At 39.7% G+C, this 26,845-nt stretch overlaps 6 protein-coding genes across 6 annotated transcripts in view; 1 reads left to right on the top strand and 5 right to left on the bottom strand.

Moving 5' to 3' along the window:
• The window catches only part of scp2a (sterol carrier protein 2a), a 17,251-nt gene extending 14,781 nt beyond the window's left edge, over positions 1 to 2,470 (bottom strand). The window contains exons 1-5 of the mRNA XM_023427310.2: positions 2,315 to 2,470; positions 1,216 to 1,273; positions 1,024 to 1,095; positions 652 to 783; positions 388 to 452 (exon numbers count right to left, since the gene is read on the bottom strand). Coding sequence (XP_023283078.1) covers positions 388 to 452; positions 652 to 783; positions 1,024 to 1,095; positions 1,216 to 1,273; positions 2,315 to 2,368 — 381 coding nt within the window. The 5' untranslated portion in view covers positions 2,369 to 2,470. The remainder of the gene's footprint in view (positions 1 to 387; positions 453 to 651; positions 784 to 1,023; positions 1,096 to 1,215; positions 1,274 to 2,314) is intronic.
• An 884-nt stretch (positions 2,471 to 3,354) lies between these two features.
• Positions 3,355 to 5,747, bottom strand: czib (CXXC motif containing zinc binding protein). Its single transcript, XM_023427265.2, has 8 exons — positions 5,613 to 5,747; positions 5,436 to 5,519; positions 4,910 to 4,966; positions 4,711 to 4,792; positions 4,582 to 4,613; positions 4,190 to 4,267; positions 3,904 to 3,969; positions 3,355 to 3,672 (listed from the first exon to the last, which is right to left on the bottom strand). Exons 1-8 carry the CDS (start codon positions 5,616 to 5,618, stop codon positions 3,595 to 3,597), a joined length of 483 nt encoding a protein of 160 aa, XP_023283033.1. The 5' UTR covers positions 5,619 to 5,747; the 3' UTR covers positions 3,355 to 3,594.
• A 338-nt stretch (positions 5,748 to 6,085) lies between these two features.
• Positions 6,086 to 12,139, bottom strand: uck2b (uridine-cytidine kinase 2b). Its single transcript, XM_023427253.2, has 7 exons — positions 12,022 to 12,139; positions 9,822 to 9,981; positions 9,117 to 9,213; positions 8,746 to 8,888; positions 8,376 to 8,473; positions 7,993 to 8,041; positions 6,086 to 7,702 (listed from the first exon to the last, which is right to left on the bottom strand). Exons 1-7 carry the CDS (start codon positions 12,124 to 12,126, stop codon positions 7,566 to 7,568), a joined length of 789 nt encoding a protein of 262 aa, XP_023283021.1. The 5' UTR covers positions 12,127 to 12,139; the 3' UTR covers positions 6,086 to 7,565.
• A 242-nt stretch (positions 12,140 to 12,381) lies between these two features.
• Positions 12,382 to 18,968, top strand: aldh9a1b (aldehyde dehydrogenase 9 family, member A1b). Its single transcript, XM_023427276.2, is given in 13 exon segments — positions 12,382 to 12,529; positions 12,691 to 12,822; positions 12,825 to 12,905; positions 13,716 to 13,861; positions 14,104 to 14,233; positions 14,925 to 15,059; positions 15,815 to 16,011; positions 16,246 to 16,386; positions 16,517 to 16,705; positions 16,795 to 16,882; positions 17,118 to 17,259; positions 17,609 to 17,721; positions 18,088 to 18,968. Coding segments are annotated over 12 exon segments (1,551 nt in total). The 5' UTR covers positions 12,382 to 12,529; positions 12,691 to 12,728; the 3' UTR covers positions 18,183 to 18,968.
• On the bottom strand, positions 18,926 to 22,372 carry zte38 (zebrafish testis-expressed 38). Its single transcript, XM_087179582.1, has 12 exons — positions 21,484 to 22,372; positions 21,105 to 21,249; positions 20,638 to 20,701; positions 20,475 to 20,511; positions 20,314 to 20,334; positions 20,205 to 20,231; positions 20,045 to 20,112; positions 19,806 to 19,954; positions 19,486 to 19,709; positions 19,319 to 19,367; positions 19,200 to 19,240; positions 18,926 to 19,060 (listed from the first exon to the last, which is right to left on the bottom strand). Exons 1-12 carry the CDS (start codon positions 21,532 to 21,534, stop codon positions 19,010 to 19,012), a joined length of 927 nt encoding a protein of 308 aa, XP_087035708.1. The 5' UTR covers positions 21,535 to 22,372; the 3' UTR covers positions 18,926 to 19,009.
• A 140-nt stretch (positions 22,373 to 22,512) lies between these two features.
• On the bottom strand, positions 22,513 to 26,274 carry prdx1 (peroxiredoxin 1). The gene is made up of 6 exons (XM_023427278.2): positions 26,181 to 26,274; positions 24,673 to 24,789; positions 24,293 to 24,446; positions 24,067 to 24,189; positions 23,418 to 23,548; positions 22,513 to 23,021 (listed from the first exon to the last, which is right to left on the bottom strand). Exons 2-6 carry the CDS (start codon positions 24,776 to 24,778, stop codon positions 22,939 to 22,941), a joined length of 597 nt encoding a protein of 198 aa, XP_023283046.1. The 5' UTR covers positions 24,779 to 24,789; positions 26,181 to 26,274; the 3' UTR covers positions 22,513 to 22,938.
• Between the last annotated feature and the right edge of the window lie 571 nt (positions 26,275 to 26,845).

The raw sequence follows: 26,845 nt of genomic DNA, 5'->3' as shown, positions 1-26,845 counted from the left end.
GGAAGTCTTTATTCTGCTACACTATCACTCTGCTCCCCAGTAATAGAAACTGCCTCAACAGCAATAAGCAGTTCATGACAACTAATAAAAGACAGCATCATCATTATCCCTTCATGTCTAGTGAGCAGCCACACTAATCTGTTGTGTCTGCTGTCATCTGTTTTAAAATCTTTATCAATGAGGCGTACCACGGTTTTACAGGGAAAGAGGACGAGTGTGGACCCCAGCTCATATTCTCCCGAACAAACATGCGACTAACAAAAACAGCAGCCAGTGGACACAATAACAATAACATGTATGGTAGATTGTAAGATATTCAATGCCTCAATGTTCATGCTGTTATGTGCAATTCTTCTACATATAGTACAATGAAATATAGTTTTATACCTTTGAAGACAAAGAGCCCCTCTCCATCTTCTCAAACCCGAGGGCCAGCACACAGTCAGCAAGACCTGCAAACGGAGATTAAAGAGTGTATTTTACTCTTTTATGTTACATAACAGAAAATAGATTATACTACAGAGCTCCTTTAAGAAGGCCTGAGCCATTGATTACTGTAGTACAGCCAACTACAAACTTTTTGCAGCCTCCTTTTTAAATACAAATTCTGGGTGGCTCATCACTTTCAGGGCTTCCTTCTTCTTGACTCACCTCCCAGGACCAGCTGCCGTGCCATGTAGAGAGCAGTGGAGCCTGTGGAGCAGTTGTTGTTGACGTTGATGATGGGGATCCCAGTCAGGCCCAGGCTGTGATAAATGGCCCTCTGCCCACATGTGGAGTCCCCTGAGGGAGTAAAGGAAGGGGTGAGTTCCTTTTCCCATACAGTTACTTACAATTCGAAAGGCACATCATTTTTCCTATATCATCAAAAACATTTTACTTTATAAAATGTATTCTTTATAGAGTACAATGTGAAGTAGAGGAGGTTACAGGAGTGATCTAAGTATTTAAGGTCATCATGTACAATATAAATAATACACAAAACAATCACATTTTTATTAAAGACTCAACAAAAGGTCTTACCATAAACATATCCTACACAAGCTTGTTCAATGGCAGAGTATGGAATTCCTGCATCTGCCAAGGCCTTTTGACCTAAAACAGGATGCAAACATACAGTAATAAGACACTGTAGTACATGTTACAGTGATTTTAACAACGATTTTAGATATGGTATCTTTTCACAGACTGAGCAACGTTCATGAAGATAAGCACCTGCTTCTTTGGCCATATCAGGGTAGTCACTGTTATCTCGGGCTCCAGGTTTGTCAAACTGCAGCAAACCAAAGGAAAGCAAAACAGATTAATTTAATTCTATTTAAACATGCTTTGCCTTTTTCTTCTAAAAGTTTTGTCTGTTAACATTTTGAAATTAAATCCTTAACATGAGCAAACATCAAACTCTTCTGTTACCATCAAATCATATGCAAATTAATCTTCGGGAAGAGTCTTTCTGCTGATGTGAGCTTCACTTATAAGATGCTGAAGGGTTTAACTTGACTTGTAAACATGCAAAGCAAATGTCCAGATGCATTGATTAATTTATGGTTTTGGTTTTTAGAGACCCCAGAAAACATTTCATAACATTATTGGAAAAATCCTGCTCATTTGTTTTAATAGTTAATAACAAGAGTTATTTTACTGATGTATATCTGCAGCAAACTTTGACAGATCAATACCAACAGCAAACATCAAACATCAGAGACAGGTAAAAGAAAAGACACAAAAGGCATTAACAAAGGCATGAAGTATGTTTTCTGGGGATGACAGCACATGTGTATGACTGGGAGTTGAAGCTAGCTGTGGAGATACAGTTCATTATGTTAGCAGCCTGCTGGAGTGATGACCCTTAGCACAGTTTGTAACTCTGTTGGCCATGAACTATGGACTCACAAAGTGGTCATGAAATATAGACTCAAGTACTTCGAGCATTCAGCCCAGACAAATAGTTGCCTAACTTTACGAAAACAGAGCGCTTTTACACAAAAGTAAAAGTATAAACTGCAGCAATATTGACTTGTTTGTGCTAACTTTGCTAGCTTATGTTTACAATGTGTATTCTCAGATATTACAGACATTGTACAGCTGTCAAAACAATATGAACACAATTAATATCCGACAAAATAAACTGCAGCAGCCCCAGATACTATGAGCTGTTTGGTAACTGTAACTCTAAAGTACAAAAGCAGAAGTTTAGAGGAGTAATATGTCCAACGCCCTGCAATCTTAGTTAGTTAGCAACCTAGGCTAGCGTCAAGTCTTACATAAGGTCGTCCAGGTCGACTAACACAATAATTATATAAAATAATTTCACCTTTGTCATGCCCACACCGATGACGAACACCCTGTTTTTATTTCCAGGTGCCATGGTCGCTTCTCTTCAGCAGCTGGTCAGAGGTGATCCAGACACGGACAGACAGGTCTGTGAGCAGCTGCAGCACTGACAGCAGCCAGGCAGTTATCGCGAGACACAGCAAAGATCGTCTATGTCTCATTCGACGCGTCACTCGGTGGGGAGATGGAAGACAAGTTTCACGTAACCCTTTTACCCTGTTGAGAATAAATTCCGATACTCTTTTCAGTCTTGTCTTAAATTCGTTTTGTGAACTTTATCTTCATTTTTATATGTTGACCAACTTTAGTTTAACAGGTCAAACTTTTTGTGTTTCATATGAGAATGTAATCATGCTAGATCCAGACAGAGTGAGACCTCTTCACTTTCTCGCTCTTTATTGGTCTTATTGGTCTTACGGTTACCTATGGTTAAATTCAATTAGCAAATGTTGCTTCTCATTTAGTTTATATCATTTAATATTAATCACTTCATATTTCATAGACTGGACATCTTTGCTCAGTCTAACTTCAATTAGAAGCAACGTCACTTTCTCCTGATGCACAGCTGATCAGATTGTTCAGGATTTCTTTGCTGTCTTGCAGCTTGGATTTGTTTAATAATGCTTAATATGACCTGAAGTTGCACTGACTGTTAGACTTCGCAGCAAGCTTTGACGTTCAATAGATGCAATGGAGATTACTGGATATACATTGGATATATGCAATGAACTACAATAAAACTTGATGCTTAAAAAAAAACAAATAATTTTTTGGATTAAAAGCTCAGTATATTTCATTTGAATAAATAATGTATGTAATCAAACACTGGATAGGTCAACACAACTTGCTGATGACTTGGTGGAGTGTGTGGAGATACGCCACATTGCACTCCTCCTCATCAAACTAGTTCTCCTATAAGCCCCTATATGTGTTCAAGTACTAAGTTACTTATTTCATACAAAACATCTTCCAAATATCATTTAATGCTAATGAGGGAGTGAAAGCAAAGAAAAACTTAACTCAAAATTTTCACCCTTCAATTTTATTGAGGCAGTGAAAAAAAGCCTTGTCTGTTGAGCACGATGATCAATCCGTCTGTGTGGACGACCAGTGCTTTTAATCCACCTCTCTTAATGTTCATCATCAACCAAACCAAACCACCTCAGCGTCAGAAGCATCCTCATTGTCAGGAAACAGGTATGAAGATGTTTGACCATAGTGTTCATTTGCCCCACCTCTGAGGCTCAGCACACGATGACATCAGCACTTGATGAACTGGTGTGTGACCTCATATATCCCCACCGACTCCCTGACTTTCTCATCGTAGTCTGTCCAGTCCTGAAACGTTGAAAACACGGGTTTGTTACTGAAAGTCAACTAGATGAATGAAACAGCCTTTAACAAAATAACTACTGAAATTCACTCACTCATCACCCAGTGAGGATATCCAAAAACACGGTATCAAAGGTTGAAATCCTATTTCAAGTCAAACATTCCCTAAAAAGTGAACTCTTGTGCAATGAACAAACTGTTATATTCTGAGGGACCAGTTGTTCCCACTGCACTTACTTTTTCTTGTAGGTTGATTTCAGGAAAAGGCGTCCCTGACTCTGCTCCTTCTGCAGCAAAGCCAGCCTGCAGGAGGAAATTGGGAAGAGTCACAAGCGTAATGCCAGCACAAAGGGACAGGCACACCTAAATGTTATTCATTTCCCCTGAGCAGCAGGACAAAATGTTAACTAGAAAAAGGAAGGTTAAAAACTTACGCATTGTGTATTTAATGCTACACACACACACACACACACACACACACACACACACACAGTAAAACCGTTGTTCAAACAAAGCCTCTCACTTGTGGTTGGAAGTCAACGGGCTCCAGACCTCGACACTCAAACTGCACCATTGTTTTGAAGCTTTCGCTGTCATCGGCCTTCAATCCCACAAACAAACAGCATTAGACACAGACAGACAACCTAACGTTATTAGTGTATAAGTAACATTATTTGAATGTTGCCTAATGCATTTACATCAGCAGTAATTGCCTAAAAGCGTAAACCCGTCTAAAGAGATGATTCAATTGAAAAGATCTGACATCTGCCATGCTTTCGACTGGCAGCTACAATGTACAGTATGTTGGGAGTAGCTGACTGCAATACAGACGCACTGGAGATAAAATAATTATGTATTCTGTGTAGACTGTCAGACTGCATGAAAACAAGGTGCAGGTACAGGATGTTTGCTTACATTATAAGCCTTGATTGTGTCTCCCAGGATATCTGTAAGGAAACTGACATATTACACTTCCACCAGGGTTCGGGGTTTTTACCTCAGAAAATGCAGACTAAAAGAGTCAAATGGCATGTCAGCTCGTACCAATTGAATTTTCCCTGGAACAAAGTTTACACTTCTGCACCATGCTGGCACTGCCTCTTCCTCCTTTGAGCGGCACACTCTCCTGTGGAAATATTTTTTAAAAAAAAGAAAAGAAAACACAGGTTGGATAGTGTGCGTGTTTAATTATTTAACAAAATCTGGTAAATTTCACTGACACAAAGATCCTTTTTATTCTTACCACTAGGGTTATATACTGCCATTTATCTGGGATCTCGCCACAGTTCCCACACTTCAGCTAAATCAAGAGGAAAAGACAAAAAAATACTTGTATGGGTGAGACAGGAAGAGGAGGAAAGGTGTCACACATCCCAGGCAGGAAAAAAAAAAATTGGAAAGTGATATTTGGCCTGCAATGTTGTAGGTCACCTGGAAAGGCATAAGAAGAGGTGGAAGCTGGGATGTGCACTTTTATAAATGATCAATTTTATCAGACGTTGGTAAATTTGTGCCAAATTCTTACCAAACTAGTATAATTTACATCAGTCGGTGCATGGTGAGTAGTAAACAGTGCATCAACATAATTTATATTAGCACTGTTTACACGTCTCCTTAAAGAGGCGTTAAAGTCAGTACCTTTTCTCTACGGACAAGCATGATTAAATTACCACCACTACTGAGCAAACAGAGAAAATAAGATGATATGGTAATGTATTGATGTGTAGGTAAAGAAGTGAATTAGCATGCTAGCTTGACAGCCATCCCACCTTCAGAAACCAGCGGAAGTCGTCGCCCAGCGGTCTCACGTTGGTGACATTTTCCAGAGTGGCTTTAAACTGGAGCCCGAATTTCTGTCATGCATAAGGAAAAGGTTAACACTGAATCAAATCATTAGCTACACTGCCTCACAGTCTACACCAGACCCATGTAGCAGCAATACATACCACCATCTTGAAACCTTCCCACCGACAACTTTCCCTGCTGCGTTCAGGTACTCCTCGTATATTCTGGCTACCGCAAATTCATGATGGACTAGTTTTGCTTTTTCTGATGGCGTTAGCGACCTGGTAAAGTAGTTAGTGTTGTGGTAAAGTATAAGTGGGGTTTTTGGTCTGTTCTTATTTGTTTATTTACTTGAAAGACTATCTTGCACAGTTTTGCTTTTTCAAATAATTGTTAGGTTTCAAGTCGACTACACGCACCCAAATGTCACATATCTGTCAGCGGAACTAGAGCGGTCCGCTGCGCCATCTAGTGGACATACTGGGAGGAAGCTGAATGACCTACTAATGCTTATGGTTATTTTACAGTGAGATGCCGTCATGGCCATGTCTTTGTTCACACCCATACATGTAAATGTCACAAAAGCACACTATTCACAGACTTTGCACAAATAATCAAACGCTTATAACAGACATTCTGGGTCGGTTTTGGTTTATTGATCATTTATCAACTGAGGACATCATATAAATCATCCAAAAAAAAAAACCACCAAGCCAATTCAACAACCATACTGTACAAATCTCATGGTACAAATCATTCATTCAATTGCACTATACACAACAAATACAGCACATGGGATACTAAATTGATTCAACAGTTTTTTTTATTGTAACCTTATGTTGAGTGGAAACTGGGTTTTGGTGCAGATACTTGCTGTACATGCTAACCTGAGGCAACTTTGCAGAGGCATTGCGGTGGGTCTTTGTGGTTATTTGCGGTTATTTGCCACACACCTGGATTAACTGATATTGCTGTGGCATTGAGCACCCTCATCACATATTTTCCCGGCGTTTCAAACTAAAATTGGTATAACCAACCTGAGAGTACACCTCATATCTTAAATCTTAATGAACATAGCTGATTCTGTCATGCAAATGCTGGCAAAACCTCTAAAAATAAAAATAAAAAAATCAGGAAAATTTTGTTAATTATATATCCAAATTTTGACTAGCTTTTCATGTTACAAAAATTCTGTAATTAAAAGCAGTGGATGTATTAATACGTTTTGACAGCAGCAGTCAATACGCATGAGTAGGCTGTTAATTAGAGGGGGCAAACATCCCAAAAATTTAGCAATACCAACAACACTGGATTCAGTTAATACATTAATTACACCGTCCAGCTTTTGGCTTCACTGATGTGGCAGTCACATAATTCTACACGTGACGATCTGTACTGAAAAACGGTAGTGTGTTTCTGCTGCTGCAGACATCATAAACTACTGATGAGATGGACACTTAAGTGTAGTAAACAGGCTTCTTGTGTAACACATTACACTGAACAATACAATGAGACAACTTAAACAGAAAAGAAAAGGGTAGAAAACATTGCCAAGATTGTCCGCACAAACACAGAGTGCAATCCTGGTTTGTTCAACTCGTCTTCAAATCCACATCCTTCTCGTTTGGAAACCACCCAAACATTTATCAGACTCCCCAACAATCAGGGATTCAAGTTTTATCTGACATTAAAAAATAAAAAAGGTTTCCCCTCTTTTATTTGTTGTCGGCATGAATTTACATGGAGCAGCAAGGAAAACAAAGAAAAAAAGAAAAGAAACAAAAAAAAAAAACCAACAACAATGCATTGTGGGAGGGAAAAATACATGGGGTCATTTTTAACCCATGGTCTCATCACAAGAATAACAACTTCTGGTCTGCCCTCCTGACAAAAATCTGGATTCCTTGTTCAACAATGAAAGTAACTAATAACAAGAGTAGTTGTTATAATAATAATAATAATAATAATAATAATAATAATAATAATAAAAGGCATTTCAATTCTTTTTGCATCTTTTTTTTTTTCCCTCTCTTAAATACAGTGATTCCAACAGGCATTATTTACAGCGCAACCACCACACCCTTCTCCGGCCTGTGAAGAGAGGGGTGACGAAGTCAATGAGGTCGGCTGCTGGACTCTGAGGTCCGCCGCTGACGGTGAGTACTGTGGCCGTTCATGCAGCCATTGTGATGCTTGCTAAGACCGCCGTTCAGAATGTCTTGGATGTGCTGTACTATCAAGTTGATGGCCACTGTGGGGAGAGGACAAGAGATGGTTACGGAGACTGATGCAGCAGAACCAGAGATATCGTCTTTATTTCACACATTATTCTTCCTCGTCAAAACCTGGTGCCTATATTACCCACGATGCCATTACACTTCCAACAGATTTGGGTGGGTTCTGCTAGTAGCGGCTAATGAGCGGGGAACAGAGGTCTGGATACCCCTTTAACACAACACCTGACGAGGCGTACAGAGAAGCGTTTGCAGATCTGTCCAACACAAATGCAAAGTCTGTTTGATATAATCACTCAGATCTTACCGAGGTTATCTGCTCCTCGTGGAATAATCACATCTGCATACTTCTTTGTCTGGCAAAAATAAAGAAAAAAGGTCAAAAAATGCTCAAGTCACCAAACAGACAATATTTTTGTCATGCTCGACATAGAGTCAGACTGATATTTGGGAGCTTCATAAGTGTTTTCACATTTTTGATTCTAAAAAGGATTGTGATCAAGTTATGAACTGGCAGGACACTGTTTCTTTATCACCTCAAATACAACTATGACCTTTTCTGTGCTGCAATTTTTTGTTGCATATCAGCCGACATATACATTAAGAATTTGTGTTGGGCTAAAACTGGCTGGTGTGTCGGTCGGACTCTAGTGCACAGCCACAGATTAGCAAGTTAGGAACGCCACTTACTGGTAAACAGAACTCCTCGAAAGCCGGTTTCACAAAGGTAATGTACTGAGCCAGCACTTGCTCGAGCTCTCTTCCACGCTCACTGATGTCTCTTAAAACTAAAAGAGAGAAAGCACACAAAAACGATGGTCAATATAAATAATAGCCATAACAGACAAAAATGCCCACACTAGTATTCACTGCCTGTATTTGATAGTGACTTGGGAGAACCTACACTTCTGGAAAGATTTTCCTGATGCAAAAAAAAAAAAAAATGTACTTGAGTCTTTTATTAACAAAACTTGGATTACCTTGGTTAATCTCTTAAAATGAGTACACTTAAATTAGGAGGTGCACTGTTCTACAGTTGTTACAAGCTCTGGCTACACACCTCGGCGTGAGAGCCGTGTGTCTGGATCTGTGTCAACAAACAGCTTCATCTGGAACAGATCTCTGATTTCCTGTGAGTAGAACATGAGGATACCCTCAAACAGGACCACATCAGCCGGATACACCGTAACAAACTCCTCTTTCCTGGAATGATACACAAATAAAGGTTTCTCCTTTCTGTCAGTGATTATATTCAGACATAATGTCATGCAAATTTAAACTGATTACAGTAAAGTTCTAGGCCAAATCTTAGGATCAGGAACCTGTTTATCATGACATGTAATTGCAGTGCAAGTGTCTACTCTGCAGAGAAAACATAATGATGGGTGATGCCAAACAATTCATGAACAGGAAATCAATAGAGGTGCTCACCTGGAATGAGTGACAAAGTCATAGAGAGGTATCTGAACAGTCTTCCCCTGCAGGATCTGTCTGAGTGTTTGCATGATGAGCTCATTGTCAAAAGCATCTGATGACAAGAAAAGGCAATGTTGTGACATTAATGGGATGTCATATTACTTAACCCCTGCTACACCAGCTTACTGTGCCCCTAAGGACACGTGTGAAACCCCCCCCCCACTAGACCTTTGATAACGCAGGGAATCCCTTTTGAGTAACACGTGTTGGGTTCAGTCTCTGAGCCACAGAGCAGCTGCCTTCGAGAGAGGCCTGCTGACTCCGGGGTTTTAAAATCAGCCGAGAGAGGATGCAGGAGTAAGAGGGGCCAATGTCAGACTCCAAAAATGGAGTTTATGCTTCTGCCAAGAATCTTTTGAGAAATTTATCCACATAGCAGCAAAGCATGCTGTAGAACCCAAGCCATTTTGGAAATTTGGTTTTTACAATCTGCAAGTTACTGTGATCTGTTTACATATGTTATTTAGTTTACAAAGCTAGGTATATGGAGAATTTCAAAACCACACAGCCACAGTGAAACTCCACTTGCAGATTAAGTAGCACATGAATACCCCCCTTTAGGTCACTCAAATCTGCGCAATGAGTAGCAAACGTATGCCTCCTGCAAGCTAGCTGAGCTGCTGAACCCAGCATGGCGCATGAGCCGTGCCACCCACGTACCTGGATGATCAAAGTTGAACTGGCCCTTTCCTGCCTTGGCTTTCTGCTCTGGAGTCAGCACCTTGTAGAAGCTGTCCTGGCTGAGAATGGCCACCTGCCGCTGGTGGTGGTCGATCTTGTTCTGCCCCAGCAGCTCCATAATTTTCTCACATACTGACGACTGCAGAAACAGAGAAAAAGAAAAAAATAGTAGGTCAATAGATGGATAAATTGAGTGATAGAGTACTGACAGTGTAAATACATGGAAGTTAATAAATATTCATGGGCAAAAGATTAAATTAAATTAAAAAAAAATAACAAAAAAAAAAACACGCAGCAACACCAGTGACAGTACATGAGAAAAATCTGTTTCAATTCAGTCTAAATACAAGAAAATTGATACTGTATTAAACCCAGAGTCACACTTAACCTAGATATTAGAGTGGGTGGATAATCTCCCACCCCCTATGAGGTCAATGGCCCACCGTGCTTGTCCTCACTGACCTTGCCAACTAAATGAATCTCATGCCCAGTGCTGACTGGGCATTCCTCAGCTGTGCTGCTTTTGTGTTCATGAAATTATGCTCCAATGAATTTGGACGCCCCCACTCGGCAGCTCAAATGCAGAATTTTGAGCTACGAGCGCCTTACTTTGAAAACACCACAGATCCAAACTACAGTGACATTTAGTGGTGCAATCCACAGCATCAGCCAATAAGCATGACTGTCAATAAGATGATTATCTGATTAGTCTTTTTTTTAAAGAAATCCATAAAGATTCTGAAAATCCTAAGTTATTTATAAAGGAAAGTCCAAATATTTGCTGTTTCACTTTGACAAATGTCAACACCTGACTGTAAAATAACTTCAGGGGTTTCACTGTTGGCTCTAGCCACTCCATGGGTATCATCCATTCATTTATTTATTTAGCAATAACTTATAATATTAATGCTGTTGTATCTATTAGTGGTAGAACAAAGATACGTTTTGTATTCAACAAGAAAAGCTGATCCATCCTGAACACGCATCAGCAGTGAGGCTGATGAAAATACAAAACAATCTGCATTGCTGCCTGGCTGAGCTGGGGGTGCCTTCAGACAAGGAGGCTTAAAATTACATCACCCGATTCATGAAAAGAGGATGATATCACCACCAGTGAAGCGGTCACTAACTTATCAATTAATTCTAACTGTTGGTCTAACCAGACATCAAAACACTACAGGCAACCAGTGCCACCTCGGCTGTGGTTTTCAAACTCGCGATCCGGTTCACAACAAAGAAATCTAGTGACGTCTTCAAAAAATATCCAAGTCTTTTCTCTGGAACAAGGGATCGGAGCCAGCGCGCCTCCGCCGTCAGTTGGTCACTGCAGCCAGTTAGTCACTGCCCACGCAGCCGCGTAAGTTCGGGTAAAAGGAAATACAAGGAGGTTATAAATGTACTTGTTAAAACAAAGGTCGGTTTGTGTTTAAGTTGATTTCTTCTACTGTTACACTACGGTATACCAGATTTTATTGTTTTATAATGGTCTTCTATTAGCAATCGAACAAAGGGGCGTGGAGGGCGAAATTTTCCGAGCTGCTGTTTTTCCCGCTGGCGCCTCTGTCCGTTGTCATTCATTACACCAAATGTAGGTTACCCATATTTACAGTGAGCGGTTACCCCAGGTCATTCAAACTTAAATAGATTTAACGTTATACAACTGGTATTGATCCTAATAACTAAATATTGAGCTCCCATCTTATAATTATGCCATTATAAGCAGGAAGCAAATGTGACTGGCAATGTTTACATACACAGTCTAGCTACCCCTGGGGCAACCTATTGTCTAGCGCACCCGGCGATGCTAGGCTAGCACGTGATGGAATTTAGCTAGGTGGCGAACTAAGCTAAAACCAGTGATCTCCCTTCGTAGTCTAAAGGCAATCGGTCCTGCTAACGTATGCCATCCGGTACGAAAGGAAAACGCTACGGAACAAACACGAAGTTCCGTACTACAGGCGGTGGACAAGCGTGAGGAGTTAAACCGGTGCTAGCGGAGAGCTAGTGGTGGTTAAACAGATGATAGGACTGTCAATCAAACCTCAACGTTGCGTCGCTGAAGCCACGCGGTCAACTAGCACCCGGCTGCCCACCGGCAGCTGGCTCTGCCGTGTTTTTATTTAAAATTTAAACATGACAATTCGCGAAACCCGTCAAATTAGCTTAGTAGGGTACCAACCTTCCCACTGGCAGTGCCGCCGGAGACCCCGATGAGAAAAGGTTGGCGAATAACGTTGGTTTTCTCGCCACGGTCCTCTGGATGAACCTCACTGTCTCCGGCCATACTTGCAATGTGCCTTCTGAGCTGCTGAGCTGGACTATCATTGTGGCGGGGCTCCTCCCACGACACGAACGTTAGTGTCATATTCTGGCAATTTTAATTATAAAAAAAAAATATTGCATGTATTTTTATATGTGTTCGTTGTCATGGACACGGGGCTGATAATTAATTCGATTATGAATTTGTAAATATTATTTTGATTATTGTTCGTGTGATTGACGGTGCGGTCATCCAATGACCTGTTACGCTCTGATGGCTGCCGGAATTCATCGAAGCGCGTACTGTATTTGTCCCGCCTCCTGGTTGAGCCTCAGCAAAATAAAGTGGGGTCAACTAAACGTTACATTAACAGTTATATTACTGTTCTTTATCTTCAAAAGCGCATTGAAAGTGAAGACTCCGGTAGGTACGTGTATCACCAAGACTTCTTCAATACAATCGTGAAATATCACAAATATAATGACAAGTCGAAGAAAAGTAGCGAGCGTTAACAGTTTAGCTAATGTTGTTTTGCTTTAATGAAGTGACATCGTTGCGCGATATTAACCTGCATATTGTGTTTTGCAGTTATCGGCTAAACTTAAAAAAACAGGGCCATTTTGATAATGCTCCAGAGGCTCGCTGTGTCCCTGCGGCGGCCCCATGCCGCTCCTCTCGCGGCCGCGGTAAGGTTCGTCTCCTCGGGCTCAGTGGACGCCAACGTCCGCTAAACTTCTGGGCTGGGAAGAGAAGGACGAGCCAAGAGAAATGCAAGAAGGAAATTGTTTATGAACCTGCAACAGGTAAACCAAACAATCATTTAATACTGAAACAAAACCTGTCTGTCTTTTGATATTACTGGCACTGTCTCCGAACTGGACTTTGGACATTGCTGTGTGAAGATATCTGTGTGGTGATCTCTGGCCCAATAAAACAATGTCAGGCATTTTGATCTTCAGAAAGTATTCTATTTGTCTTTCTGCATAATACAGTTTCTAAATTTGACATTTAGTTATTTAAGTAAAGTAAACTATGTAGGCATGCTGTTTTTCAGCCACATGCTCCTTCACTTGCTGATTCATATAATGATTATCCATATTGTCACACATGGACACTTCCATATGCAACCAGTTTTGTGGCTCCTGAGCAACTTTAGAGAAGCAGAACCAAGACATATTACCACATCCATATCTATTACAGCCTGCCAAGTACCAAGTGCAATGTCATTCTCATTAATTTTAAGGCTCTTTTTGGCTCGGCTCCTAGCTTTAATTCAGACATCTTAACTCCATTTGAGCTCACGCACAGCCCGTGTGCAGCCCACCATTCTGGCACAATGATGCTGCTTAGCTTATGGCCACCATTACTGGAAATTAAACCTCCAACTCAGTGTAGACGTCACACTAAACTCAGTGTGCCACAGCCTGTAGCCTACAGGCCTAGATGTAATTTCCTTCTCTATTGAAGGATGACTCACACTGAATCAGTACTAACTAAATGAACCTGAAAAGTGAGATGGCTTTGCCAAATCAAAACTGTAACCTGTTTTTTTTTTTTTATATATAGATTTAACCCATGTGCTTTGTTGTTGTCACCTTTGTTTCACATTCAAGGTCAAGTCTTGTGCCATTTGGAGCCGTGTGGTGCTTTGGATGTCGATCAGGCTGTGAAGGCCGCAAAGTCGGCCTTTGGCCATTGGAGCAAGATGTCTGGGATGGAGAGGGCAAGGATCATGATAGAAGCTGCCCATATCATTGAGGTGTTCATTCTGTGTGTTCATTTTTATTTTTCACAGTTGCAGAATAACTACGATGGTTGATAAGTTGCTCTATTTGTTATGATTAGTACAAATTCTATAATGAAACTCAATAGGGGATCATAGCTTATACCAAATTCATGAAAAGAGTTTCTTGAACATTTAGTACATCAAGTGTTGTTTCTACACTAAAACAATTTATTAAATAGATGTATTTATTTATTTTCCCTGATTTTCATGCACAGAGCAGGAGAGAGGAGATAGCTGAAATGGAGGTGGTCAACAATGGGAAGTCGATCACAGAGGCCCGTCTGGATGTGGACTCTGGCAGACTGTGTATAGAGTACTATGCAGGACTGGCCAGCACTCTGGCAGGTTGGTACAACCCTCACTTGTTAGCGGCATAATTAATCAAAATATAATCGAACTTACAATACGACCAAGTGCAATATCAAAATCACAGGAGCTGCAATGTTTTTGATAAAGGTCAAATGTGTCACAACATTGTTGTGCATCATTAGTACCGAAAGCATCGTGGTGCTCCAGAGACGAGCTGACCTACAAATCATATTCTCCGGATGAAGTGGAAAATGCTTGTTTTGTACAAGCCCCAGCAAAAATCACATCATCATCATCATTTTAAAGAATTTTTCAGTGAAAATTAAATGCAAAAACAATCATTCCAATTTTTGCATATTGTTCAGCCCTTCTTGTTAGTACATTTTTTTTCCAAAACTTTCATGTGGCAAATAAAATATCAGATAAGGGAATGGCAGCCATTTAACATAACATTATGAACTATGTGAACCAATCATATGATGAGCCTTTTAGCCCATTATATTACGTATGATGGATTTTATTTTTCAGATCAAATCAATTAAAATGATTAATCTTAAACACTGACAGGTATCACTATCATATGTGTTGGTAGAGGAAAAGACTTTCTGCCAAAAGTGTTTTGACATTTTCAGAGATTTACACTGTCTTGTGTCTTTAAAAAAAACAAAACATCACATTTTACCTGTTTATTTTTATCATGTTTATGCTTCTGTTTTCCGTCGTCAAGGCCAGCATGTGCAGCTGCCTGGAGGATCCTTTGCCTACACCCGCAGGGAGCCTTTGGGAGTCTGTGTTGGAATTGGTGCTTGGAATTATCCTTTTCAGATTGCTGCCTGGAAATCAGCTCCAGCCCTGGCCTGTGGTAATGGAGGCATCAATTATTACTGTTATTACACCTAAACTATTTCCTGTCAGGAAGGTTATGTCATTGATGAGCCATGTTTGTTTATTTGTTATTTAGCAAGATATCGCAACATTACATTCAAGAATTCAATAAAACATGTCAAAAAGTAAAACTATGGGCCAATGAAAACTTTCAGCAACAGTGCAGCAGTTTATAAAACATTTGACATATTGGCTCATAACTCATGAACAGTCAGACTTAATGTAGGGGGGAAACTTCATAGAAGAAGAAACACTTTTCAAACTTTGCACATATGATAATGGATGACCTGAAAAAAGTTTTTTGTACCTTTTTTTGTGAATGTTTGTTAAATTCTTCTAGGTTTGGCTTATTTGAAATAAACTGCTGTAGCTTCTATACATAGTGTCTAATTGCAGCCAAATTAAAATTACATTTACCCTGAGCGTTCCTTTAAGGCTCTTCACCTATAGATGGCACCAGAGCTACATGATGACTTTAAACAGCTCTGCTCCATTAGTCATGAGTCTCTTCTCATAACTCTGCACATTCTTTTATGTAACAAGCCTCAACATTCATTTTAAGATTTGTCCAACTGCTGTCTACTGTCATGTGTATTTAATGGAGAACTGTGTAGACTGAACGTACAGCAAGTATAATCTGTGAGAGCTTTTCTAGTTGGTTAGAGGAATGAAACAGTATGAGTCTAAATTGTCATTTGTTTTGTTTTCTCTTGTTTGTTTCACATTAAACAGGCAACTCCATGGTGTTCAAGCCGTCACCAGTGACACCTGTGACGGCAGTCATGCTGGCAGAGATCTATGCTAAGGCTGGAGCTCCAGAGGGGCTGTTCAACGTGGTGCAGGGCAGCCAGCACACCGGGAGCTTACTCTGCCACCACCCCGATGTGGCTAAGGTTTCCTTCACTGGGAGTGTGTCCACAGGAAAGAAGGTCAGTGTCATTATGGTAGAATTAAAAATTCAACAAACCCTGGACTTTTCCTGGTTTTATTGGTTTTAGAGGTTAAATAAAGAAACACAACGCAATCATAAAACAGTACATACCTCTCATGATTTGGACTTACAGAGGTGTTGTTAAAGATGTTAAGTCCTTACTTTTCTGTCCTAACATATAATGAGGTCAGAATAAATGATTGATATTCTTCCATGTGACACTGATATGCAGATAATGGAGATGGCATCCAGAGGGGTGAAACCCGTGACTCTGGAGCTTGGGGGGAAATCTCCTCTGCTCATCTTCCAGGACAGTGATCTGGAGAACGCTGTGAGGGGAGCTCTCATGGCCAATTTCCTTTCTCAGGGACAGGTACTGGATATTTTATGTTGTATTTTCATATGCTGTCACATTATAGTTTCTTTATCTGCTGACACTTAAAAACTTTGTGTCCAATCTACACATGAAAGCGTATTGTATGATTTGATCAAATGTGTCACAGGTCTGCAGCAACGGCACAAGGGTCTTTGTTCAGAAGGATATTCTGCCTGAGTTCGTGGAGGAGGTGGTGAAGAGGACCCAGGCGATAGAGATAGGGGACCCGCTGTTAGAGAGCACCCGAATGGGAGCACTGGTCAGCAAGCCACATCTAGAAAAAGTCCTGTCCTTTGTGGATCAGGCAAAGAAAGAGGTAAGACTTGTCACAATGATTTACTTTTTCTTTCCACTCTTGTACAGCAACTTAAATCTAGACTTTGGTGTAAACTGTCCTGTTTGTAGGGAGCCACAGTGTTGTGTGGAGGTGAACTTTTTACCCCATCAGACCCCAAACTCAAAGGTGGATACTACATGACTCCATGTGTGTTGGGTAAGAGTTCAGGACATTCTTCTATAGATACAGCACATTCAGAAAATATACAGCCCTCTTTTTTTTTTCTTACTCTTTGTTGTGGTGTGGAAAACTATTTCCCCGGTTTCCAATTCTGGCTGTAACACCACAATGTTTAGAATCTGTGGGATTCAGCGCCATCTGAATACTGGACTGATCAGGGTGTCAGTGTTTCCACATACTACGTTCTGTCGTTTCTTTTCCCCACATACAGGTGACTGCACAGATGACATGACCTGTGTTAAGGAGGAGATCTTTGGTCCCGTCATGTCTGTTTTGTCCTTTGAAACAGAAGAGGAAGTGCTGTATAGAGCCAACAACACCACCATGGGTCTGGCTGCAGGAGTTTTCACCAGGTAAGTCTGTGATGAAACATCTAGGGAAAATTCACTGGCCAATAAATCTGATTTTTTTTGTTTAAACCACAAGAATGTATTTCTGAAGCGTCTGGATTTACATGGATTTTGTCAAACCAACAACCTTTGATATGTCTCTGATAGATTTTTGCTCTTTTGTGCCTCGTTATCATCTCCTTCACTTGCATGGTCACCTCTTTACTCCTCAAACTGGCGGACGTTTCCACCTCCACATTAGTAGCAACTCACAACAAATGTTTTGGTCCAGTACACTATTGCTTTAATATTCTTTAAATGTGCACACAACTAAATGAACGATTTTTAAAAACCTTTTGTTTCATGTCTGTAGGGATGTGAGGCGAGCCCACCGCGTGGTTGAAAACCTCAAGGCTGGTTCCTGTTTCATTAACAACTACAACATCACTCCCGTCGAGGTGCCCTTCGGAGGCTTCAAAATGTCAGGTACAGTCTGATTGTTTGCACGTAGACCGGGAGCCAAGCGTCGCTGGCAGATCATTATTTTTATTAACATCCTTTCAGTCTTGCTTGCAGCACTATAGGGTTATAATTTGTGACTTGCATCACCAGGACAGAGATTGCACCCATTAAGTTGTCCTGGCAACAGACCAATTTTGTTCTAAAACCATGTTAGAATAGATGTTATGAGTTATTTGATTGACCCAAGTCTAATTGTAGGGAATGTGCCTTTGTGATTGTGCTCCCTTGTTTACTTTCAGTAGCTGAAGTACTTCCTAATTTAAAAACCTAGTTTCACTGCTATCCAGTCACAGGAAGTGGAAGTAAATTTATAATCCTTACATTCACCAGGCATAGGGCGGGAGAATGGCCAGGTGACCATCGAACACTACTCCCAGCTAAAGACGGTGTTTGTGGAGATGGGCAATGTGGACAGTCTCTTCTAGGGAGGATGGCGCTGTAACACTGAGCCAGAGACTCAAACAGATGGTCTGGACCAGGACGTCTCTTCCATCACGCAGGGGAAAAACCAACAAACTTTAGTATTTGAAAGTGATGAAGAAACAAGCCTCGATCAACGGGGCTCAAGTTCACTTCATGTGAGCCATGTTTTTCAATGTTGTGAAGGAAAATGTAAAACAATTCAAGGCAATGTGAGACAAATGTCTGTGGTTACGAAGCAGAATAGTGGCAATGTAACATTAGAATCAAAAACAAACATTATTGTCTTTGCCAAATGGATCTGCTCTAAGTATTTACTGAACGTTGATTCTTTTCAGCCACTTCAGCATAGATGAGTTGTATATTGTGATTCATGAGTTGCAATGCAGCAGTCTTGCATTGCTGAATATTTTTGCCACATACAGTGAGGTCCAAAAGTCTGAGGGGAACGTGGTGCCCACTGTATGTGACAAAATATTCATCCATTGAATGTAGAGAATAAAATTTAAAATGTATGTTACATTTCTGTTAACAAAACAAAACAAAGTTTACAATCATGTTTTATTTCTTAAAGAAAACGTAACAATATATTTTTATACACATGCAATACTAAAAAAATGAAGCACTTTTGAAGTTGTGAACGCTGTGTTGTTGTGTTGTTTAAATTAGAACTGACAGCAACATTTTGCCTTTGTGGGAATTATCGACGGAACCTGTCTAACTCATTTGGTAATCACATAAATTGTGACATAAACACTGTAAATATTACAATAAAATTATGAAATTTTTCACGTATGTGTTTTCATTGCTGTCAGAGGACTTGTCTTGTTGGCTAAATTCTTCTTCTCTTCTTCCTGGCCAGATTTTTGGCAGCTGCATGTTTCTAAGAAAGAGACAAAAGATAATCACCTGTATAGTTTGCATTAGCTCTTATTACAATTCATTAGAAGCTCCAATCTGTCACGATTTCTATATATATAACCTGTATACGCTACTATGATCATTCCTTTGTACATCTTTACCTTTGCCACAGGTCTGGTGGGTTTCTTGAACTGTGCAGACTCTGTTTAAAGGAAAGTCAACAGTGAATCACCTCAGATAAATCTCACAGTTTTGTAACAGCACCGGCACATTTACTCACCATCTTCAGAGGGCAGATCCTCTTCAGCATGCATTTTCTTACGAGGAGCCTGTAACCAAGTGTTTATAGTAGCAATAATAACAATGAGATTTAGAAGAGGAAAACACCAACGTGCATCAAATTATAAACCTTAATAATATAGAGACCAAAATCATTTCTGGATTTACCTTGATCTCTGGAGGATTTTTCTGAGAAACCTGCTTGGTCTCCCTCAGGTGGTTCTCTTCCTGAAGTTTCTCGAGCCGGCTTTGTTCTGCAGACACACGAACTTTCAAGCTGTGAAAGGCCGTCTCCACCTCACCCACCCTGAAGTGCACAGCCATGCCTTCAAACCACAGACTGTCACATTCACCCTCCTTGAAGCCTGGTGGTTGGTAGTCAGCAGGGGTGACTTTGAAAGGAGAGCAGGATGAGTTGTTTTCATTATACAACCCAAAAAATGAAACTAGATTGTTAATTGATTGATTGATTAATAGCAATTACTTACTGTCATCGTAATAGTAGAGCTTCATGGTGAGGTAGACATTACTGGGAAGGGCATCCAGGTTCTGCATGAGCAGGAAGAGCTTCCTGATGAGCAGCACTGAGGCTCTCTTGGTGTCCTCCAATGTCACCTGCATCTCCACGTTATTGTTCCTGTAGATTCAATTAGATCATATTGCTATCAACTCACCTGTGGAGGCTAAATCCATGTGACAAATGCAAACACAGTATGTCTAACCAAACCTGAGTATATCCATCCCTGGTCCCTTCTCAGTGTATCTGAATTTGAACTGATACGACTCGGTAATGCACTGCAAAAAGAGAAAAATAAATCTACGTGTTTCTTAATGTTTGTCAGACTGACATTTTAAAACATTTCATAGTATTTTAAGAGAGAACTTACGTTAGGTTCATCTGGATTGGTGTACACCTGGATTGCAATAACATACACAGTAAACGTTTTTGCTCTATGTAAGCAATGTGTTAAATATAAATGCTGCTGGCTTACATACCCCAATGAACACAATCTGGAGCTGGTAAGAGGACAACATTGGATATTAGTAAAAGTAGATTAACAATGTATTGATTATATACACTGTATATAGTATTGATCAAAATGGCAGACCCGACAAAATATTACAAAGTCAAACTATTCATAGATGCATTAACTTACATATTGCTTCTCTATCGCATCAAAGCAGCCCATCATCCTGGAAAAGCAAGATTGAAAGGGATAAATACATAAATTAGGGAAGTAAATTACCTTCAAGTGCCGGTTATTAGTGCAGATTTTCCATTTTAGTCCTGGAGCCTTAAGGCAGGAATATTATAATTACCATTTCACAACTTTGCTGGCACCACGCGTGTTGCAGTCTTCACGTAAAACTTTAATGCACAAATCTGGTAAAATGGCAAACAACAAATGACAAATTAAATGGCAATTAAAGATAGTAAAATGTGTCTTTCCTCCTTGATAATCATATGATATCTAAAGGAGCCTATTGTAAAACTGTATTATCAGTAAGTTTTCTGGATCTATGTGCCTGTTTTCAAGCTCTAAAAATATTGTTAGCTTACAGTGAAATTATTATTTATGGTGGGTTTCCAAAATTGCAGTAATTACTGTATAAGGTCATTGTATTTTGTAATGAATGTGTTGAACAAATGCTTGTATAGATCCCATGAAGTGACCCACACATGAAAATCAATGATTTTCCTTATCCTTCCCTGTCTGGATTACGCGGTTCACGATTCCATGTTATTACAAAACTGTACGTGACTTTTTGAGGTGACTTTTGTTCACCTTCCAGATATCTGGATCTGTAGGCATCCTCCGGGAAAATCCCCCTGAGATAGGTGATGGAGGAGACGGCCACAGCCATCATCCTCTTGACGAAGACGAGGGACTCTTGTTTGGTTTTTAGGTCGCTCAGGAATAATCCTGTCCACTTAAAAAAAAAAGAAAAAAAAGATACAGATACGTTGTTTGAAAGGAGAAAACAATTTAGCTAATATTACAGCACATTTGACTTTTACCGTAATGACCATGCGATGGCGCAATTAACTACCTTAAATATCTTATGGAACACGCAGAGAAAAATCAAGTCAAAGATCGACTCATAAGTTTGAGTAAATAACCACGGAAGGATTTTATCTTTATTAAATGTATGATGTGTTCAAACCTCAGTAGTTTCCTCCTTGTTCTTCCTGAGGCACATCTTCCCTGCTGCCATCTTCCTCCTTGCAGTTGCTGAGGATTAGCTAGCTATGTATCACTGATGCTAACGAATAAACTAGCTAGCATAAAATATTTACTCTCGGCTAATTCCAGATCAGCAACAAAATTAATGTCACTTTCCTCTTAAAACTAGTTTGATTATCTTGATCAATGCGGTCAAAGAAGCCTGTTTCAATTCTGAACAGGCACAAACTTACTCAAACATTTAAGTTACTAAAACATTGGCCAGAACCAGACAGATACTATGGTCTTAAAGTCAGTGTTTCCCGCCAAAAATATGACCCTAAATAATACTACAGTGCATTGTATACTGTACATAATTTATTGGAAGAGCATTTGTCCAAATTTTAGTTATAATAATATTAGTAAAAAAAAATAAATTAAAAAAAAAAAAAGGCAGAGAAGAACTGACATTTAAGTAACGGATAAAATAATTTTTTTTTACCTTCAACATTTCATCTTCAGAAACATCATTAATATGCATGTGTTTATTCAAGTCAAACACATTAACAGAATTGTTGACTAACTGGTTTTGCCCAACATGAGGCATTTATCAGTTATCTCTATTGTCAGCTGTGGTAGCAGCAAAAACACAGGTGTAATAAATTACATTAATGATTGCTTTGTTAGATTTCAGGGTTCGGACACTTCAATGGAACACACCCATAATTTATATGAAATCAAATTTGCAGATAAATCAAACAGGTAAAAAATAAAATAAAAAAACGTTTGAACACCATTTGCGTTTCTCAGTAAAGTAGTTAACCTTCCTCCGTTCTTTATATTTGTTTGGGGCAGTGTACGTCATTTTAAAAAGTCCAACATGCACCTGACTGCGGTAATACTAAACGAGACACCAACATCTCACCTGTTTGGATGTTCAGTTATACCCTAATTGATGAGATGGAGGGTAATTAAGCTACACCCCATCCCACCTGTTGGGTTTTGAAGTAAATATGTCCTTTGAGGAGAATGTTATACACTGTATTCTTTATTTAGATGAAAGAACATTTATTGTTCACCCGTAAAAAAAAAAAAAAAAAAAAGTTACAACATAGTGGAGAGAGGTGTTTGTGGCTTCTTTCCAATAAAAAATATTTGTATGGTCCTTTGTATCTCACAATAATAAGGAATGACATGAAAGAACAAACATTTAGCTCATTCAGACAGGGAAAATCACATACAGCACCACAACATAATTACACAGTAATACCTAAGTAGGTCATGAGTGGACTATTTACGCTACAGACAACAGAACACAGACGTCATGTTAACTACAAAAACTGTCCCCTAACCACTCGTCCACAGGCACAACTGTTGACTTAAATATTGTTCTCTGGAAATGTAATCTCTAAATGAAATCTCCTACACCAGACAGCAGATGCTGGCCTTGGGCTTATTACTGCTTGGAGAAGAAGTCTTTGCTCTTCTGGATGTCAGGTTTGATGGTGTCACTTCCTGGTTTCCAGCCGGCTGGGCAGACTGAAAAGATAACATTGTGATGAGTAAAGACACGTGCCAATATGACACGCATATACAGAGCATAACTACCACTGCTTTGGGTAGGGAAATACGTCAGAAATTAGCCTGCGTAATAGAAAATCTATTTGGACCTCAATTTATTGTCTGCAAACATTTCTCAACATGTCTGACTTAGTGCAATTTCTTTCCAAACAGCAAACAGCATAAATATTGGATTCAAATAACAAACTGTTAATAAACTGTTAATACGAGCATAGTTGGGTCATGGAGACAAATATAAATGTTTTAATTATGTCACTTGCAGTACAGTGCATTTCAAGCTAACTGGAAATCTTTTACAAACATTGGTAAGATAAATAAGGGCCGTGTGCAGCAAGACACAAGTAAGTAACTTACCTTCTCCGTGCTGGTCGGTGAACTGAAAGGCTTGGACCAAACGCAAGGTCTCCTCAACAGACCGTCCAACTGGGAGGTCGTTGATGGTGATCTGTCTGAGGATGCCCTTGTTGTCAATGATGAACAGACCTCTGTAAAAGAGAGAAAGAACAGCTCATGAGTCTCCGAAGACCTGAATATACTGTGTCCAGACTGCATGTCAGATGGTTGGATAGTGTTCTGTAACTTTCCAGAACTGACGACTGAACATTCACACCCAGCTCACCCCATGATTGGCCACCTGTGTGGAGGCATTTTACTTCTCTCTCCACCTCTCTTTGTTTTATTTCTTACAGTGTGCAACACTACGAATGTCTTCCTGGAGAGGTTGTCTGAAAATAGGCACCATTGCATTTAAACAATATTGCATCATCATCATCATTCACTCTGCCTTCTGCCCGTGGCTTTCTGAAACGATTATAAACATATTCAATTTCCGAACCAGTTCTGTGAGATCGTAAACCAGCCCTAAGGCCGAAGTCAAACAGACATTTTCTGTAAATTAAAACAACGCAAGCAGGATTCAGCTTCTGGAAGCAGAAGGAACAGCAACTAAAACTGACTGGTTCTAACTTCCATAGACGGCACAACTCCACATTGTTAAACTCACCTGTAGGCAATGCCTTCATCTTCCTTGAGGACGCCATAATCTGTGGAGATGGTGCGCCGTGTGTCAGATACCAGGGGAATCTTCATTGTACCCAGACCGCCCTGCTTACGTGGCGTGTTGGTCCTTTAAGAACATAAACCAAAATATAAAAGTGAGGTGTTTGCAAAGAGGATTGAATGCACATCATAGTCCTGTAGCTGTTTAAAATATAAAGCCTTGTAACTACCATGCGAAATGGGAGAAGTGTGAGTCAACGGAGGCAGCGATGATCTCACAGCCGATTTTCCTGAATTCTTCGGCAGCATCACTGAAAGCGATGATCTCAGTTGGACAAACAAAGGTGAAGTCCAGTGGATAGAAGAAAAAGACAACATATTTCCCTGCACCACAGGAAAAAAACAAAACAAAAAAAAAAACATTGAGTTTGTCATGTGAAAATACACCTATGGTAATGACAGTCTAATTAATTCTTGTCTTTAGTAGTGTAAATTAATGTCTATTCAGGACATTGTTGGGATCACAAAACAGTGAATCACAGTCCAGAAGAGAGTGGCATCAAAGCGTGTCCTCCAACCAACAGAGGATGAGACACAGGTTTAGGTGTACCTCTGTAGTCCGACAGCTTCAGGTCCTTGAACTGTCCATCTGGCATCACTGCTTTGGCTGTGAAGTCTGGGGCCAGCTTTCCAATACGTGCGTTACCTGCTGCCATCTTCAGTCTGACTGGATTATGCAATAAGGAAACAGTGAATTACACAATCTTTTCTCAAAATGACAACTGTGCTTTCCTCTTTAACAGCACGAGGAAATTATGTCTCTCTTATATAGAATATCAACCCATCTGTACAATTGTTCAGTTTCTAAAGAAAGAAATGTGCATTTTAGGGCTTCATTATCAGTAAGTGTACTCTTTTACCACAAATACATTTCTAATAGACGTTGAATGCTTGTTAAAAGGCTCTGTGCAGTAGAAATCTTGAGCACATGGGTAAACTGTGGTTAATAGTTTTGGAATACGTTGCATTTGTTGCTTTTCTTTGTCCTAATTGATATTTGGGGAAGTATTACGATCATTTTTGCAATTATCTGACATATTACACACAAAACAATTACTCAGCTAATCGTAACAATTAAAAATCAATTGATAGTTGCAACCAAAGGTGAAGCAAATACAGTCTTGACATAAAGCACGTCTTCATCAGAGCGACTGTCATTCTTATAGCACTATAAAAATATTAGAGCCATATGAGAATGAGAAATGTGTGCAAATACATTGCAATATAATAGACATTATAAAACCAGAAGAGATAAAGGAAAAAAATGAAGTTTTTTATCTAAACTCTAAATCAAATACCAATGATTCATATCTGATGTAGGCCATATTACACCAAGTGTTTAATTCAGGCTCACTCTGCACCCAAACCTCAGCCACCCAGCACTTTCACCGCTTAAAATGGAAACAACAGAAGCCCATGAACCATTTCCACTTCTCTCAGTATAAATTCACAGGTGTTTCCGCATATGGACATCGATTATAATTTTCAACGTTTCTGTTTCACCCCCCCCCAAACACGTTTTAAGGAACCGTCCCAGCTGAGGTCACTAGTCAAGGTGAAATTATTACGCCGCTTTAGTATTTCCCTAGCTGACTCTGAAACCAACTGAAAGCAACAAAAATGTCGAGATTTTCTCTTGAGATTTGAGAGCAACTTAAAAGTTTATGTCCTTTTCATCAGTGGAAACTTTTCACATAACAAAAAAAAAAACTATCAGCAAATTCACCAAAAATGTCGAGATTTTCTCTTGAGATTTGAGAGCAACTTAAAAGTTTATGTCCTTTTCGTCAGTTGAAACTTTTCACATAACAACAACAAACTATCACAAAATTCACATCTTCCTTTCCTTTTCGAAACCGACAAAACGTATTGGTTTTTCAGAATGAACGAGATTATAATTTTTGTTATAAACCACTTGTTGAACTGTGAACTCAACCACAGCTACGCGACTGAAAAACGTCACTAAACAATTTAACACTTCCAAGAAACTAAAACTCATTTAAAATGTAAAGCAGATAAAGAAAAAAGGCATATTTTCATGTATTTTCATACACATACCTCGGATTTGATCACACCAACAGACACAGGAAAGCGGACTGCAGGAGCTGACAATCCCGGTTGGGGAATTTATACCCGCGGCTCACTTCTCGCGATAGGATCGATCAGAACGTGACCACAGCCCACTTCAAGCCCAGTAAACAGTCAGTCTCAGGAACCCACTATACAGCATGACTTTGCAATTTTCATGATCAGTTTTTCTGGGAATCTTCATGCTCTTGCGAAACCATATGAGATTAAGGAATAAGGATGAGGAAGCAGGCCGAAGAAATTGGCCACATATAATCCAGACTTCATTTTTCAAAGTTTCACTAATAATCTCTGAGGGAAATCTGTGACCTCTATAGTTTATCCATGTTCACTAGTCAGGAGCAGAGGGCACCCTTCAGTCTCTAGATTAGGTCACCTGCCTGTTTTGATGCATAACATTGAATTATTCATCTGAAACTTGAATTTAATGCCTTACCTCAGACTAACAGCCATGCAGGGGTCACAGAGTCATGAGGTTTAATCATATGACTCAACTTATTTGAGGATGTGTGGAGGAAATCCACTGTCATCATGAACAGGCATTAAACAACACCTATACATTGCTGCTGCAATCTCTGCCTTCCGTTGCAGCCGCTTTGTGCCTTATCAGTGCGTGATTTATTCAATTAGCCTAA

Source organism: Seriola lalandi, unplaced genomic scaffold (assembly GCF_002814215.2).
Source record: "Seriola lalandi dorsalis isolate HSWRI2012SDOR001 ecotype SW California unplaced genomic scaffold, Sedor1 jcf7180002054857, whole genome shotgun sequence".
Taxonomy (NCBI): Eukaryota; Metazoa; Chordata; class Actinopteri; order Carangiformes; family Carangidae; genus Seriola; species Seriola lalandi.
The sequence above is the reverse complement of the archived record's forward strand: the minus strand, read 5'-3'. Positions and strand labels throughout refer to the sequence as shown.

Bases quoted from the DNA above. Each gene is read 5' to 3' on its own strand.
- czib (XM_023427265.2), bottom strand. The intron at 4,793-4,909 runs GTAAGAATAAAA...ATATTTCCACAG, and splicing joins GGCAGTATATAACCCTAGTG to GAGAGTGTGCCGCTCAAAGG. The intron at 4,614-4,710 runs GTACGAGCTGAC...GTTTCCTTACAG, and splicing joins TTCCAGGGAAAATTCAATTG to ATATCCTGGGAGACACAATC.
- prdx1 (XM_023427278.2), bottom strand. From the start codon at position 24,778: ATGGCAGCAGGTAACGCACGTATTGGAAAGCTGGCCCCAGACTTCACA. The intron at 23,549-24,066 runs GTGAGTTTAACA...TCTCTTTTACAG, and splicing joins GATGAAGGCATTGCCTACAG to AGGTCTGTTCATCATTGACA. The intron at 23,022-23,417 runs GTAAGTTACTTA...TTATCTTTTCAG, and splicing joins CACCGACCAGCACGGAGAAG to TCTGCCCAGCCGGCTGGAAA.
- uck2b (XM_023427253.2), bottom strand. From the start codon at position 12,126: ATGGCCGGAGACAGTGAGGTTCATCCAGAGGACCGTGGCGAGAAAACC. The intron at 9,982-12,021 runs GTTGGTACCCTA...CTGTTTCTGCAG, and splicing joins GCGGCACTGCCAGTGGGAAG to TCGTCAGTATGTGAGAAAAT. The intron at 8,889-9,116 runs GTGAGCACCTCT...GTATCATTCCAG, and splicing joins GACTTTGTCACTCATTCCAG to GAAAGAGGAGTTTGTTACGG.
- zte38 (XM_087179582.1), bottom strand. From the start codon at position 21,534: ATGGCAGCAGGGAAGATGTGCCTCAGGAAGAACAAGGAGGAAACTACT. The intron at 20,702-21,104 runs GTGAACAAAAGT...CCATTTTACCAG, and splicing joins CAGATCCAGATATCTGGAAG to ATTTGTGCATTAAAGTTTTA. The intron at 20,232-20,313 runs GTATGTAAGCCA...ATTGCAATCCAG, and splicing joins TCCAGATTGTGTTCATTGGG to GTGTACACCAATCCAGATGA.